Source organism: Botryllus schlosseri, chromosome 11 (assembly GCF_051294905.1).
Source record: "Botryllus schlosseri isolate E-star chromosome 11, Bs_hap1, whole genome shotgun sequence".
NCBI classification, from domain to species: Eukaryota; Metazoa; Chordata; class Ascidiacea; order Stolidobranchia; family Styelidae; genus Botryllus; species Botryllus schlosseri.
Genome location: NC_137246.1, coordinates 25047818 through 25065452, shown reverse-complemented (window position 1 = coordinate 25065452; position 17635 = coordinate 25047818). Strand labels below are relative to the sequence as shown.

General features: G+C 41.5%; 1 protein-coding gene across 4 annotated transcripts in view; it reads left to right on the top strand.

Annotated features, from left to right (window-relative positions):
• Positions 1 to 15792, top strand: part of LOC145450390 (uncharacterized) — a 39098-nt gene extending 23306 nt beyond the window's left edge. For 3 of the 4 annotated variants that reach the window (XM_080328908.1, XM_080328910.1, XM_080328909.1), the window contains 13 exons: positions 207 to 282; positions 1976 to 2071; positions 2191 to 2317; positions 3915 to 4057; positions 5755 to 5933; positions 5994 to 6119; positions 6233 to 6343; positions 7019 to 7240; positions 9439 to 9581; positions 11063 to 11230; positions 12577 to 12615; positions 14936 to 14962; positions 15581 to 15792. In XM_080328908.1, coding sequence (XP_080185034.1) covers positions 207 to 282; positions 1976 to 2071; positions 2191 to 2317; positions 3915 to 4057; positions 5755 to 5933; positions 5994 to 6119; positions 6233 to 6343; positions 7019 to 7240; positions 9439 to 9581; positions 11063 to 11230; positions 12577 to 12615; positions 14936 to 14962; positions 15581 to 15621 — 1498 coding nt within the window. In that variant the 3' untranslated portion in view covers positions 15622 to 15792. The remainder of the gene's footprint in view (positions 1 to 206; positions 283 to 1975; positions 2072 to 2190; positions 2318 to 3914; positions 4058 to 5754; positions 5934 to 5993; positions 6120 to 6232; positions 6344 to 7018; positions 7241 to 9438; positions 9582 to 11062; positions 11231 to 12576; positions 12616 to 14935; positions 14963 to 15580) is intronic. The other variant, XM_080328911.1, reaches the window with a different exon arrangement.
• Positions 15793 to 17635: the final 1843 nt, after the last annotated feature.

Sequence of the window (17635 nt, the reverse complement as noted above, 5' to 3'; positions counted from 1 at the left end):
ATCGGTTTTCTCTTGCGTTTGAGATTTGAGATTTTTTTCAATATTAGATATGCCAGAACCAAGTTTCTTGCCGCTTTCTTTTACTCTTTTATTAACTTGCTGAACCTGACCTTTTCTAAAATCCTACCACGAATATTTTGCGGCTTTTATTTTGCGAAATAAGAAGACAGTCGCATTCCTAGGTACATGATACTGTTCGTTTCCAGGTTCTATTGCAACGACCTCACGAGCGCAAGACTCCCTATTCATGTACCGACAAGCCATCAGTGTGATCTTAATATAGTGAGTATTAAAGGGGCACTGCACTCTAAAAATGATGTGGTCTCAAATTGAAGGGCAAAACGAAAAAAAATGGCCGCAGCCGTTTTCTTCAGAACGCCACCGTAATGGAGCTGCAATGTATTGAAGTTTCCACAAAAACCTCACGCTCCAGCAGTCACGCAGAGATCGACTTTTATATAGTCGTCAGCCGATGTTATGAAGGAAATATGTCGTACATGACAGAAATGGAATACACTAGGCCCGATTTTGACATAAATCTCCTGACTGAACATCTTCCGTTGAACGCGGTATCTAAACCACCTTGGCGTGTACGACATATTTCCTTCATAACATCGGCTGACAACTATATAAAGTTCAATCTCTGCGTGACTGCTGGAGCGTGATGTTTTTGTGGAAATTTCCATACATTGCAGCTCCATTACGGTGGCGTTCTGAAGAAAACTGCTGCGGCCAAAATATATTTTCCCTTCAATTTGAGACCACATCATTTTAAGAGTGCAGTGCCCCTCTAAGTATATTATAACATCAAGACTGGCTTAGGTTCTATCACGCCCGGCATTTAATTCAAGGAATAGTGGCAATACCTGGAAAATAAAATACTCTCGATACGTCATTGAATCAGACATTGTTTTTCATTTGTGTATTGTTTGAGTTGACTCACACAAGGTAAAACTAAACCCCTAAACTTTAGATCAGGGGTGTCAAACATACGGCCCGTGGGCCGCATCCGGCCGGCGAAGCAATTTTGAGTAAATTGAAACATGCTTATATCATCCCGTACACCTGTAACAAATGTTGAGATTTTTTGTAGAAAATACTTTCGTTAAATAATCTCTCAATTCAGTAAATGTCGAGCATGTCCAAGTCCATAGGTCGCAATATTACCATCCGACTGCGGGGTGTTGGTTTCACCGTAGGAACAAGTCCGTGACATTGACACCCAATTTCGAGAGGGCAAAAGGTGCACACTGATTTCATAATTTTATGGATAAATGGACCGAATGTAGTTATTCACAGAAGCGAAATCGCCTATATGTGGATCCGATATACGCGGTTTACTTGGAGAATATATCAGTCATATAAAATATTTAATTAAAATGTCTGTGGTCGCACAGAGGTGTCACTTCCGACTCAAAAGGTACCCGGACTACAGTAAAATCTCTTTACTCACTCCTTATAGCACAGGGCTAACGCCAGATTACGACTAAAGCAAAGGCAGAATAGAAACATGGCAACTTATATCGTTGTTTGCGCAACTGTTTTAACGGTTCATATCGGTATTCAAGCGGCCAATCATTGTGTATTTGCCAATTCCATGGTTCGCGATTAAAGGTGTTACTACTTGCTAGAATAAAGCCTCTATGATCCGTGGTACTATTTAATATACGATACTACCTATATATACTCGATAATAAGGTATTCAAGTGAAAAGATAGGACAGTATTTGGAAATCAGTTGACTAGTGCAGCCCGCGAGCGGTTTTAAGGTTTGAGTCCGGCCCGCGACGTAATTTGAGTTTGACACCCCTGCTTTAGACCGACGGAATATCTAACCGGATAGTGACCAAACCCACAAAAAAGTTACTTCACCAAAGTGACAAATACTCTAAAAGAAACCACTACATCTCGGAAGCAACCTGCATGGGATACCAGTCATATTTCCTCAACCTGTTGATAATGACCGTGACTTCCAGGAATGCTATGACAGGAGCGATGAGATGAACTGTTCGACAGACACTCATTTTTACTGTGACGACGATGGATCAACACTGTTCGTACCAATGAGCCAGGTTTGTGGGAATTCGGATGTACTGCTATGATATGTACTGCTGCATGTTGACCCGCCTATACCAACTGACGATATAATGTATAATCCAGCTCTATAGCAGACGTCCTGCCGTATATTTAGAGATGTGACAAGCGTGTCGATTGCATGGAGGCCAGGGATGAATGTGATGGTTGCATACAGGATATATTTTCCTCCGATGAAAGTCTGATTTCCTCGCGCATTCTTGTTGCATTTTTGTGGATATTAGGTAGGTTATTGGCCAATCAATATATGTAAGCGGATAGCGATAAAAGTTTATAAGCGAAATACGCCAATACACCGAGAGCCTATATATAAACCACTATACCTAATAGTCTAATGGTCTATGGGTCGCCAATAGGGCTGGGCACAATGATTCGAGTACTCGAATCTGAATCGAGTATTAATTTTAATGATTCGAGTCGAGTAGTAAAAGTCGATTTTTTCGAGTACTGAAATTATACGCTCCTCACCTCTGAAAGTTGATTTATCAACGAGGAGTTTATCAACGATCAACGAGTTTATGCTAATTTCACTGTTGAAGCCTTGAAACCTTGATTGGCCGAATCGTAGCATACGAAACATGAAGTACAAAGCTACGAACGTTACTGGAAATAGCACATTTCCGAAGTCATGATCATCCCACAATATTGTCACCAAGTTCAATGAAATCGGTATGGTCGAAAAAAATAACAAAGTATCCTTAATATGATGGATAACAGGCAATATATTCTATGTGGTCGCTTAAAAGGTACATATTTGAACTTTGACAAATAATATTCTGCTATGACGTCATAATGAGTGATACTCGATTACTCGACTCGACTCGAAGCATTTTACGTGGTTCAGAATCGAATCACTCAGGTACTCGATTTTGCCCAGCCCTAGTCGCCAATAGAGGGTGCCTGGCGCAATATGGTTCGTGTATTCAGATCCGAAACGAGTATTAATAGTAATGATGCGAGTCGAACATCGAGCTCAATTTTTCGAACTCTGATATTATATCCCTGGTTCATTAATAGTTATATTATCACCGAAAATTATAGTTTCGATACTTTTTTTCTCATCTGAATTGGCCGTATCACATCATCCAAAGCAGATAGAATCAAAAATATGCGCACATTAGTGGAATTTACATTTCTGTCGTGATAAACAGTCAACGTTGCCGCAAATTGCATTGAAATAGACTAGCGGAGAAAACCAAAATTATCTCTATGCGGTGTAGAACTGGAATTTTTCTTTGTTGACGCAAAAGAGGTAGATCCTTGAACTTTGCACATCATCCGTTCTCGTATTACGTCATAATGACGGTAATATAATTCTCGACGATCGTTCGTTACCAGTCCGATAGGAATTTGGATGAAAAAGGATGCAACCAAATCGCCAAACGTGCGACTTCGTCTAATGTTTTGGCCAATCTTAACAAATTTATTGGCAAGGGTTTTGAACTATTTGCCCATTTCTTCGGAAACATTACAAAGTATCCGGTAGCACCGGTTCGCTCGGTATGATATTGTTAGCTTTATGGATATCAATTCTAATTATTGTGGTATGCTTCCACAACTGCTGAATATATCCTTTATAAAGACATGTGACTGCGAGTTGTAAATTTGAAGCAACGCCATATCTTTCGCAGAAATCGTGCGATTGCATGAAAGTTAAACGTTTACCGAATTGCACCAGGAATTTTTATTTAACTACAGATGTTTAGTCTTCATGTTGGATATTGCTTTGCACCAATCTTAAGGGTTGCCGTCTGTATTTTACATCATCCATTGTTCTGTAGTCGAAGATCATTTATCTATTGTTGCCCTCGTCTTTTTCAGGACTTATATCAACATTGGGAAATGGCATCGTTGTTTGTCATCAGATCTCAACGATTAGCAAAAAGAAGGTCCAGCGAAATCAAGTCACACTCACGAACCGAACACTGGTCCTGAACCTAGCGTTTGCAGACCTTCTATTGGGGGTAAACTGGAATTTTTATGAACAAATGCACGTTTCAACTGCCTGCGGCCCTTTAAGGCTTTATGTACCACATATTGTTGTACCAGCGTAATATGAATATGATGATATGATCATTGGATTGACACTGTACCTGAAATTTTCATCATTACCAGCCAAACAGTGAAGCGCACAATCATTGAATACCTGGTTGCTCTAGAGGCGATACGCTTCAAATCTTTTCGTTTAACTCAGTGTTTCTTAACCTTGTCGCCAGCGCCCCCACGGGTCGATTTGGATTTTGAAAGAGTGGAAACGCTCAGGGGGCGAGATGGGGGCGCTGGGTTCAAGGGCGGCATGGGGGTGCCGAAGAAAAATAACGTATCAGTAGAGGGTACAGTAGGGACATATGATCATATAGTAGAATAACAGTTCTATATATTCCTGAGTTTTCATTGCAAATTAACATTCGGCAAAATCTGTCAAATCACGAAATTTTTCGTCGCGCTCAGCGCGAAATGTAGGCCGACGATCTTTTTAGCATGTTTCTATCTATGCAGTGGTTCAATGTAATTCATATAAATTAAATGAGCGTACTTTTAATTCGCTAATTCCCCGTTAAAATACCCCCTTCACGTTTCCTCGGATTATTTTCCACAAAATCTTTCGAACTATTTAATAGGTATTTTATCCTGCAGGTAACAGCGTGTCGAAATCGAAGAAAGAGGCACTGTACCACTTTTAAGAGTGAGAGTGGGAGGCCTTTGTACATTAAAGAGGCTTTGAAGCTTTTCGGTCGAGATGATTACCTAAATATATTTGTATTTGAGAGCTACATAATTAAATCTTCCGAATATTTCTTCATCGTACCATAAAGGATGATGATACTGTTTATTAATGTTGTGGCCCGCAACCTTGCATGAACGTTATATAATATGGGCTGCTTTGTTTGGAATACAATCATGTTAAAGTTGATCTCCCAGATGGTATGAGCCCGATGGTTGTTATAACAACCTTGATTTGATCTCGAATATAGCACATTCAATATACATATACACATAGCATTAATTAGTCGAGTTTTCCTCGGGCGCGATTCAAGCTATTTCCAATAGTGAAGTGCCAACGCGGAAAAACCGAGCGGACTTCGAACACTTAACCCTTGTTTTTACTACCGTCCTTATATAAATCTGGGGGGCGCCAGACTCGGGCAATTTTCGAAAGGGGGCGCTGCAGGAAAAAAGGTTTAGAACCACTGGTTTAACTGGTCAAACCAGCGCATTACGAACAATCCGAACATATATAAAAGACACAGATATCTAGTCAACACCGATTACTTGATGACTTGAAATAGACTCGTAAATTTTTCTGCGAGTCACGAGTCTATCCACGTTTCTGAAACCGATAGTCAAAGTGACTCCAGTTAAGTCATGACTCGATTCATCCCATCACTGGTCCATACAAACCCCAGTTCATTCATGAAGTAGCCTACTTGGCTATACCTGTCGGTAAAAGATCTGTTTGAAACGCACGAGTCGGTACATATACATTAATAACGAATTTACCATTCACTCAGTTGACTAGAGAGTTAGGGAAATGACAAAAGAGATAGCCTACCAAAAGCCTTCTTGGCACTTCATAGAACCCATATTTCTTTCGTGAGTTTCAATCCACTCAATGTACAGACGCCGATGAACCAAGTAACTATTGTTGCTCCTTTGGTAGATATACCTGTTGTGTCTCGGAATAAAAGACGCCACTGTCACGAAATACTGCCAGACAGACATGGTATGGCGGAGCAGTGCCACCTGCGCAAGCTTGGGCGTGATTGCTGTCATAGGAACCGAAACATCCGTGTTCACATTGCTGATAATGACGTCACATAGACTCCACGTCGTTTTCAGGTTGCGTTGTCTCAAGCTAGGCGTACATCGTCTGTTTATTATTTGATTATCGTGTTCCAGACCACTTGTCAAGAAGAAGTTCTCTACTGTTCTCGTTTCAGTAATGTTTGCGTGGGTCGTTTCCATCGTTCTGGCCACCGCTCCTCTGGCACCATCTGCCGCCGAGTACTTTTTGTCGTGTGTTTGGTGAGTCGTACTGACATCGCATTTTTGTCTGTTAGACTATAGATAACTAACCTACCTAGGTCAGTTATCTATAGTTAAACGACGACGTCGTGTCAACTTTTTATGCTTCGCAGGTTTGCTAGCAATCCGTTCTTCGGACTTGCCTGTAAGCAGGATGTGACGACTTTTACGGAAAAGCTTGTGGCGCTGACTGGCCCCGAAAGTAATTTCAGCAGAGCGTTGGGGTATGTCCCGAGAAAGATTAATCGCAATAATGTTACATGAGCCATATCCGAAACTGCCACGCTGATTTTGAGCCACAACGTACTGAATTATCAACGAGGGAATAACTATTCGTTGTAGGAACATTATCGATATGCGTCATAAATTTTTGGTGTGACCTGTCGACCTTGCGTTCTGTAGTCTGCATTCAGCGCCGCCATTTTGTATATGCAGCACGTTAGTCATGAAAGTTGGGATTTTGCTAATACCAGTGCGACGATAGATCACAGTTCGTTATTAAACATCATCAACAGCCGTATAAGGATGTGTGTACTTGATACTCCGCTTTGATTAAAATAAATTATTGGAGAGATCATTTTCTTTTAAACGCGTTTGGCTATATCTTTGTCCGTGTCTCTAACTTATACAAATGGCTTAGCAATTGCTCTATGGCTAGACTGTCCCGTAAATTAGATTTATAACGGTATTTCTCTGGACTAGTTATTTTTCGAATGACAGCTTTTCTTTAATGCCTTTACCATGGGATGTATACATTTCGCAATAATATGCGGTATCTGATGCCGCGCTGTTACCCGAGGCCCCGCATATTCTCAATACGATCATACCCTCTTCAAAACGAGCTGGATAACATCAGCAATATAGATATCTAATGCTGTGCCTGTGCGTTTTGCATATAGGTCTTCATATACGTGGAAGTCGATGCTGCAAGCTCAGACTGTACTGAACAGCTCAAACGTTCCCGAACTGTATTTTGGATATTACTCGGCGCACAGTGTGTGTCTTCCTCGTTTATTCCCCGATAAAAAAGACGGCTATTCGTGGGAATATTCTTTGTTCCTGATTTTGCTCAACTTCTTTGCGTTTTTGTATATCATGGTCGGATACATCGGAATTTTCAAGTGAGCAAAATAATCATCCTGTGCAGACTTGGACAACTAGAAAATTTCCAGCTTTTCCAAATTAGGTTAGAATTAGATTACTGGCATTTCGCTTTAATTTAGTGAAATTAGACAACTTAAATTATCTAGTTGTCCAAGTCCGATCCTGTGTATCAACCAGTGTTAGTTTAATATGTTGATTTGTCGTACTAATCCATAATTTTATATTAGTTTACGAATTATTTAGTCGCAGAACACCATCCACATACGGGCACAATGATCTATGAGCGCAACATATCTACATTCACTGTACATCTCACTTGCCACCGAATCAGTAGAATGTTTTACCGCGGTGCAAAGGCCGACATGCGATGAGCGCCAAATCTTTTTTGTTGAATGAACGACGACAACAACAACAACAACTGTAGAATTTAAGAAGCGTGTGGATCTATATTCAATGAAGGCGTTTTAGTGTATTTCTTTACAATGTCATGATTAATACATCAGTATAAGTTTTTAAATATTTTCATCATATCAAAACACCACAAAAACTGCGATACAATGAAAAGATAGAAATGTGCCGAAACGTCTTGGAGTAGTCTTTGAAATCAGACCTTGGCATCACCTTGGCGTAGGCGAAGTATGGAAGAGGCATGCACACTGAATGAAAAGTAAAGCAGAGAATATAAAAGGCAAGCGACAAAATGCGGTGGCATGTGGCGGAAGGCGAGATCGATATGTTAGGTCGCGGTCCGGTGATCCTGAGGCTGACATAGCAAAACACTCTGGTAAACACTGCTGTCATATATATATATATAGGCGCCGAGTTACGGGGTGACGCAGCCACCCCATGACACATTTATGGGGTGGCGGCCACCCCATACAGCAATAAGATTTAACGCCCGCCGTCTGCGATTTCAAATAATAAGCTCTATCAAATAGCGAGTCCGTGATAGCGCGTAAATGCCAACTATTTACCATTTACCAATACGCGCGCGAGTGATTGAATACGCAGCTTCGTTGGCGACGACGAACTGGTGCTTAAAACGCCACAAGAAATTGTAATCCGTGATTAGTTATCAGACAATCGAAGCAACCGAGGAGGGTTGGTTCGATTTGTTTGAAATGAGGTCAGATTTGTTTGAAATGAGGTCACTCTCATGTTTGAAATGAGGATAGTGATGTTAGAAATAAGGATAGTCATGTTAGAAATAAGGATAGTCGCTATATTCACTATAAGGTCAGTTGCAGTACTAGGCACGATTTCCCAGTGGTAACCCAGTCCGAACACATCCCAGACATGATGTCCGAACACGCCCCAGACACCATGTCTGAATGACAGCACAGGCCAAACACATCTCAGACACCATGTATTAATGGCAGCACATGCCGAACACGCCTCAGACATGATGTCCGAACACGCCCCAGACATGATGTCCTAGTGTCAACACAAGTCATATCACACCCTAGACATGATGTCCGAACACGCTACGCCACTGACTGGTAGGAGTGTTTTCGTGATGCGTGTGGTCTTGGCGAACTGATCACTCGGACATAATCTCTGTCACACGATTGGACCTCGTGCTGGGGGTATGTTCGGACATCATGTCTGGCGCGCGTTCGGACATCATGTCTGGCGCGTGTTCGGACATCATGTCTGGCGCGTGTTCGGACATGGTGTCTTGAGCGTGTTCGGCCTGTGTTGATACTCGGACATCGTGTCTGACGCGTGTTAGGACATCATGTCTGGCGCGTGTTCGGACATGGTGTCTTGAGCGTGTTCGGCCTGTGTTGATACTCGGACATCGTGTCTGACGCGTGTTAGGACATCATGTCCCGGATTATCCACCAATCAAGGATAATCCGAGGAATATCATCGAAAAACTAACATAACTCCGCTTCTACTGGTCGGAATTGGCTCAAATTTGTTTTGCAACGTCTTTGAAGAAAGCTCAACAATTTCATGGGGTTGGCAGAAAAATTTGAAATTTTTTTTTTTGATTTTACATATTAAATTAAAAATTTTAATTGGATATGCGGAGTCCTATACTTGTTAGAATTGAACCAAATTTGGTGTGCAGCGTTTTTTAGGGTAACCTGACAATTTAATCAGTGACTGGCTGGAATCCGAAAAAAAAGTTAATTTTGAACAGCCCTAATGTATGTATATATATTCGAAGCGTCTCAGCCCTGATTTTGTGTGACACGTTCTGACACAGACAAGGCACGCACAGAAGAGTCGACAGTTGCAACACGAAGGAGATGAAATCTCGATCCGTTCAGAGAAAAGTGACTCGGATCATTTTCACAGACTTCATTTGTTGGGTGCCGATCTGCATCATGGCTTTTCTGAAAGTCAGCGGTAAGTAAACTTTTTCATTATCTGAAACTTAACAACGGCGTCTATATACGCTATTAAGGAATAATAATTTCAATGGATGAGATATAATTGCGCACTGAGCCAACAAATTCGTTAGGGGAAATCGTGAAACCCCTGAAAATCGACTAACAGGCTAATGTGACCCGTGTATATTATAGCACAGCTCGTAACTAGAGTGCTATAAGTTTCAGCTGCTCCGGCGACCGTCCCGACAGTTCGCAACTTCTAAACTGTTCGACTTTATAGCAGTGATTCTTAACCTTCGCTATCATATTGCACAACTCGTACTTAAACATCAAAGTAATATAGGGTTACCATATTTTCAGGAGTAAAATTCCAGACACTCCTTAGCGCCCACTAGCGGATTTCAAAATGAGTTATGAGGACATTGTCGGTCAATATGACGTCACACTAAAAACGCTTTGCCTATCCACCAGAGGTGGTCACGATCTGGTTCGGTAGTATGTGGTTGTGTGTTCTAACCAGGGCCAAAACCACTTTTTTTTCAGCACCCTTCCGCCAAAATAAACACCGATCGTGGGCCCATCATAGGGTAATCGCTTCTGGGGGGCTTTCTATGCATATGGTTTCTATATGCATCTGATCGTTAAATTTTTGAATGAATTCTGTCATTAATATTGGTTCTTCTAATTATCACTACATATTTCTGATCCGCTCTCCGCCCACACGATCAGTGTTAGCGATTGATGACTTGGAGGGAGTTTAATTTTCATATTCATGTCATTGTCACACCGATAACATTTTTATCAGCATAATGCCGGTGCGCACCATTGAGCTATATAATTATCACGCATTCGGTGATTTCCAACCTTTTTTGTGCGCGAAGAAGGATTTCATGTAGTATAAATCTGCCCACAAATAATGTTGTTAATGTTTATTTACGAAAAAAATATGAGCCTACATCAAGCATTCAAAATTCCGGACATTTGGGCATATTTTAGAATTTACTCCCGGACACAGTTTGAACAGTGAAATTCCGGACGTACGGTAACCCTAATGTAGCATGGTTTGGTGCCGGACCGACAATTCCCAACTTCTACCGTATTATATTAACGTTAAGAGAAGGTTGTAACCAAGTCACAGGGTTCCGAGTCCCAAGTCAATTTTGCTTTTATAATTTGGACTCGAGTCAAGTTGGCTCATCTTCAATTCACCACGAAGTTATGCCCGAGTCTAAGTTAGAGAGCAACGGGTAGAGTCCTAGTCAAGTCATAGTGTTCACTGTTCAGTATCAAGTTAAAATCAGGCTCAATTCACTTCTGTGAAACTCTAGGGTGATATTGAAGGCCTCTTGTTCATAATATACGCTATTTTCTTATACATACAGACAGATAAAAGACTGTGTCCGGGCCTAATTTTCAATCATCGGTCTTGATATACGAGACTTGAATATAGGTCGTATACAGTATGTCAAGTCCCATGACTTGATGATTTTGTCCCAGGTATTCAAATTGGGGACATCGCGTATGCCGTCACGGCAATCATTCTGCTTCCAATCAACAGCGCCATGAACCCGTTCCTGTACTCACCCGTTATTGACATCGTGATGAAAAAGTTCAGGCGTGTGAGGAGAAGTGTGTCCAAACGAAGTTTCAGCAGATCCGAGAGAGGTACGGTCTATAACTGCGTACCCTTTTCGAATTATCTGCATGTGTGGCGTACACCCAGAAAATCGAGTTGCAAGTGTATGCAATTAATGGACAAAGCACAATAACCCGTGCATTTGCTCTTTCAAACATCATTGCACTCCGATGCATGCATGACCTTCACGCTGCTCCAAGACTAAATCTACTCTTGGGAGTGTATTGGACAATGTTGTAAGCAATGCCCTGAAGATTTCAATAGCACTAATGGGGCAATGTAAGAACCTGGTAGATTACACCTCATTAAACGCTGCAGTTTAATAAGCTAAAGCATGTTTGCCGCCTGTCACCCGTTAAAATTACCGGAATTATTTGTCAGCTATTTCTGGGATCAGCGCTAGAATGCGGCTTCGACGTTGATTAGGAATTTGTTTCAGTGTGCGTGTGTGGTGTGTGCGTTCATTTTAATGTTTGTGCTATAACGGTAACAGCGGCGTTGGAAAATAGGCCATATTTCATTTAACAAAGTGTTTGTGAGTGTGGTTGTTGCTTGTGGTGTTCATTGTGTTTGTCGACTAGAATGGTCATTTACATCAGGTCAATATTCATCATTTTTGATCCCCCAGCACGACCCCCTTCTAGGTTTTTTAAGACACATGGCGATGAGGAGCCTAGATAAACCTCTAACACTTGGGTGGGAATTCTGGATTCGACCTCGGGGTCGGACCCGATCCCACACCCCATTGGTGTTGCAGCTGTGAGTTTTACCACTACGCTATCTCGCCGACCTGCTTGTGAGTGCAATACGGTGGTGAAAACGTGGGTGATTGAGCTCAACGCCCAATGAGCATGGAGCAGTGTTTCATGTGACTATTGTAGGACACGCAGTTAGGATACTGCTTACTTAAGGCGAAGATCATAAAGTTCGCTTATCCAGGAGAATGCTAATCGTCTGATGAAAACTGTTAATCGTAACGCATGAAGTTGGTAATCATTTTGCGCGAGGATTATCCCTATTCGTCTGGTGCAACTTTTATTCCAGCGATGTAGCATCCCACGAATAACAGTTTCTCATCAGATGATCAGCATTTTAACTTTATGACCTCCGCCCTTAGACTCTGACTGGTGGATCAGCAGCAGTGATATTTCTATCAGGCCTATGTATATTAGGTTAGAATGAAAAGCATTGACAATCTCACTAAGCCCGTATGCAAGCCTATGCAATATTTGGCGCATATTTCTGCTATAACCATCCACGACGGCATATTATCAGTATCAGGTAAATGTATATTCAAAAGCTTTATTTCTCGCCGCTAGATATGCAATTCGCACTAAATCTTACCCATTTGCATTTGGATATCCTTATTCTGCAGGTTCCACCTTCCTGACCAAAAACTCCACCAAAGTTTCAGGTGTGTAAGTCATACTTTTTATACTAAGCAATAATTGGATCGCTGGAGAAATGCGATAACGTTACGTGAGGCATATGCATATGAATTATCATGCAGCAGTGCTTTTCAACCTTTTTGGTCTCCATCCGCAATTTTTTTGAAAAAAAAATTTCTTCCACACAAACCTTCCGAAAATTGTTATACAAAAAGAAAAAAGTATTCTTACCTCTCTTTCCGAATGAAAGCTGAGTGTAGTGGTTCTCAGTCGGTGTGCCACAATATATAGTATCTTGAGGTGGGAGATGGAGCTATAGTTGGAAATTTATTGAGGAATTTTAGTTCTGTTTGTCTTATGTCATACAAAATGGTATCCAGTAAACTCGGCGGCAATGGTCGTCACCGAATAATCCCGTTCTTGCAATCTGAGTAGACAGCAGTACAAATGCGACCGTAAGAGGAAAATAATGTACCCAAATCTTATATTCTATATATCTCATTCGCCAAAATCACGTTGGCCCTGAAACGATTCGATGTCACATGGATGTTTATTCCCCACCATATATTCAGGCGTACCAATCGATTCATATTGAAAATCATCATTATCATCTTGTTCTTACCAGGGCATGGTATGGTATGGTATGGTATGGAAGTATGGTATGGTATGGATCGATATTTTGGTATGGAATATGGAACAATGCAAGTATGGTATGGAATGGAAGATTTTAATCTATGGTATGGAACGACATTTCCATACTTCCATACATTGGTGCTTTATACATTTTATCGTGATCTGTGCAAGCTTCATGAAGCGTACGTTGTTCGTTGTTCACGGAATACGATCGTCGATCGCTTTTGTTACGTGTGAACGTGAACTATTGAAAGCTGTGTAGGAAAGGAACAAATACACGCTTGTGCAATGGTTTTAGGAGCGCTTGGAATGAATGATTTTGTGATGTAATAATGACAGCAGTAAAGTTGATCCGATATTCTCTCGAGTTGAGAGAGACACGATGTCTCCGAGTAGAGTCTGTCATGTGACGCAATAATTGGTAATGTAGGCTACTCCAACTACCTCATTCCTTGAGTGACGACAGCTTACAAGCAATCATGACGCTACGAACTAAATGCTCGATCTCGCATTAGGATTATAGATCGCTGCAGATTGCCTGCAGCTGGGATATTTTATGGGTGCGCCTATACTATAAATTATTTTGCGAGTTTACTTCAAACTTGTATGTGCCTCATGCCAATGTACCGGAAATGAGATGATATGCATGGAGCAGGGGCGGGCAACTTCTCCAGTCGGCGGGCAGGAAATAGGAAAATTAGGTACTTGGCGGGTCGGAATGCTGAATGGATAAATTATTCGCCCATGTATACAAGGAATAAATCGTATTTAATCAATGTATTTTATCGACAGCAATGTCACTTCAAAGCCATTTCTCGCCGATAATGACTACCAGGTTGATTTGAGAATAGCATTGTCATACAGGCACCGCCGTGTCTGCTTCTTTCTGATCAAATAACTCCCGGTGCAATCCTTAATTAAGATTTCAAAGCGTTTGATAAGCCCGGTACCAAAAATTTACCAAGAATAAATTCATTATGGTTCAGCACATCGTAAATGCCGATAATGCAAGTCTTCTCGCTTCGACGAACTTACGCCTAACCTCCACTATCGCACGCAGCACAGTGCGCACACCTATATAATAACATACAGTCACTAAAATTTGACGTTTAGGCAAGTGATTATGTAAGACGGGAGACTGTCCGCGGGCCGGAAAAAATCTTGTTTCGGGCCGCATCCGGCCCGCCGGTCGTAGGTTGCCAGTCCCTTTTATGGACAGTACTAGATAACAATCTACTCACAATCTCATTTTGCTCGCGGAAGCTGTAGAGTAGAGGTACACGGCACCTCACCACCGTGAACTAAACCTCACCAAAACAGACTCTGTAAAACTATTACCAGTACTTAGATTCGCATTAGATTCGCTAGTTTAAGCAATAATGACATCTGAAATATCAATAATATAGGTGCTATAAAAGGTACTATACTTATGATATTGAAGTATTTGAAAGTATGGAATGTATGGAAAGTATGGTATGGAACAATGTTGGTATGGTATGGAAAATTGCTAGTATGGTATGGAGAGAGTAAGGCAAGTATGGAGTATGTAAAATTCGCGTTCCATACCATACCATACCATGCCCTGGTTCTTACATTGTTTAATGCACGTAGTGTGTCTCGTGTATACGGTGCAGTGTACTATGCGTGTATCTTGCAGTGGTACGCCTTCCGTAGGTCGAACACAAAACTTTATAATATTTACTTGGCTTGCAGATGTTGGCAGCCTGCAGAGGTCCGACGGTAAGCAGAGTATATCGGCACGTTCTGCATGTTTACCTCACAGCACGTATCGTATGGTTGCATTCACTATAGGCTACAGTGCAGTGGTCCCCAACCCGAAATTTTAACCAGTATTTAAAAGTGTTAGGTGCAATTTATACTGTTTGCAATACAAATACAAATAAGGCCATATGAAAAATATTTTACGTGCCGCTACCGGATGGTGCGCCGCGGTAAATAACGACACGTGGACCAGTCCCTGGAGACAAAAGGGCTGCGGACACTTGTGCCATTACGCTCGATATTAATTGCAGCTGAAACCTGGTCAGTGGACAACTGGATATATCCCGTTATCGGTATTCTTGTAGGCTTATAATCACTTCCGCATCTATCTGAAACGACCCTGTATCAGAACGATATTTCCTTTCTTCGACGTTTGACTTAATTGTTTGTAATAGGCCTATTCTCCGCCACGTACGTTGTGATCTACTACGCGACAACTGGAATGTTCATGTACCTCGGCGACTGGTTCCGCGTAGGAATAGTCTGATTTTTGCACACTGTATGCGCAAAATGCGACGTGATTCTACTTTCAGTGGTTATTCTCTTAAATGCCTTGCTTACTTTGTTGATTTACAGAAGACGGGTCAAATCAAAAATACCAAGATTGCAACCTTTGATGACACGATATTGTCGTGGTGCCGTTTTGGTGTCCGGAATAAACATGCTGCGTCAGGGGCCCGTTGAAGGGCGAAATATCGTTGGGTTTACGTTAACTTTAAATTATGTTTGGTTTGAATTCAATAGACTTTTGTTCAATATCAATAAACTAATATTTAAACAACAGTAAACGGGTCTTGCTTGTCGACTTTTAGAAGGCTACAATGGCGATTTGTAAAAGGATGTATATTGCACCAGGTATGAACCTCATTTTTCCCACCATTCTTTACAACACTCCGGACCTCTAAGAAGGGATGGTACGAAGTTCCTCTTCGACATACGGCTTTCGTAAGTTCCAATTTGCGGAAGTATAGCCCACCTTATCAGGTTCTACCTTGTGATAAACATCAAAGTTGTACAGTAATCCAAACATTCTAGGGTTACCATTCTGATATCCGAAAGAGGACTTATTTTACAAGTCACAAAATATGGAGTAGCACTCATTAAACAGGTACTTTGGAAATAATACTGCTAATATTGAAGGGTTCACTAAAAAAGGTGAGTTTTCCGACTCGCCTCCCGAAGGGCCCGTCCCCACGCATGATGGATTAGACGTCACAATGGATTGGCATTGACAATTGAAAATATAGGGTAAATATGGCTCCTTCGACGAAAGTTCTTCTGACCACTGTCACAGACAGACCGGAAATATATATAACTGGGACTAAATCGTTATGCAGCGTTTTTACGGTCGGCGGTCTTCATCATCAGAACACTTATTCCGTACCAATGATCCATATCTACTTGCTGTAACTGTTGAACCGATGACGATTTCGAGGGTTCCAGCCACCAGACTTGGGCGTGATTAGTAATCGTAATCGATTATGACGATTAGACCTACAGTAGGGTTGCCATACGTCCGGAATTTCCCGGACAAGTCCGGAATTTCACTGTTCAAACTAGCGTCCGGGAGGAATTTCTAAAATATGCCAAATGTCCGGAATTTTGAAGATTTGACGACGTAGGCTCATAATTTTTTCGTAAATCAACATAAAAACATTATTTTGGGGAATATTTATACTGATGCATGATATTTTTCTTCGCGCTACGCGCGATTCACCATCACATTTGTTGATTTTAGTATGAAGACTACCCCAGTACCCCACCCTCGCAAAAACTGCAATAAAATATAAATAAAAACAACCTTCATTTACTGGAATAAACCTAATTGTAGTCGCAATTATAGGAGAATGGTATATTCCTAGAGATCGTTAAGGCCGTTTAAATGTTTTATTCAAAGATAGTGGTTCCAAACGTGGAGGTCGTTTGCCTTTATTCTGGGGTTCGCGAATATGTTGAACGTAATCAGCTTCCAATATAGCCCGTGAGTAAGTCCGGACAAAGGTGCTGACTTCTATTAGTAATCAGCTCGTCAAATTTTGATCTGGGCCACGGAACATTTTCAAATTGGAGATGGAGTTGCGACTATAAAAGGTTGGAAACCACTGGATGTGGGGAGTTTATAAAGCTCCGTGGTGCGCACCGGCATAAGACTGATAAACGATCTTATCGGACTTCACGATGCACAATTACGCTCCCTGTATTTTCATCACCATCCTCCACCACCAGCTCTACCGCTAACTCATGTGGGCGAAGAGTATAGTAACTATCTATAGTAATATATTGAACAAGCGTACAACCAATATTATTGACAGAATTCATTCAAAAAATTTAACGACATGATGCACATAGGAACCAGATTCATATAGCAAGCCACCCACCACCCACCCCCCCCCCCAGAAGTTGCATCGATTACCCTATGGTGGGCTCAAAATCATTGTTGATTTGGGCGGGAAAGGACTGAGAACATGTGCTTTCGGTCCCGGTTACACAACACACAGCCACATACTCCTGAACCGGATCGTGACGACCTCTGGTCTATCAGCAAAGCTTTGCTAGTGTGACGTCATAACTCATTTTTAAATCCGCTAGTGGGCGCTAAAGGGTGTCCGGAATTTGTATCACAGAAATATG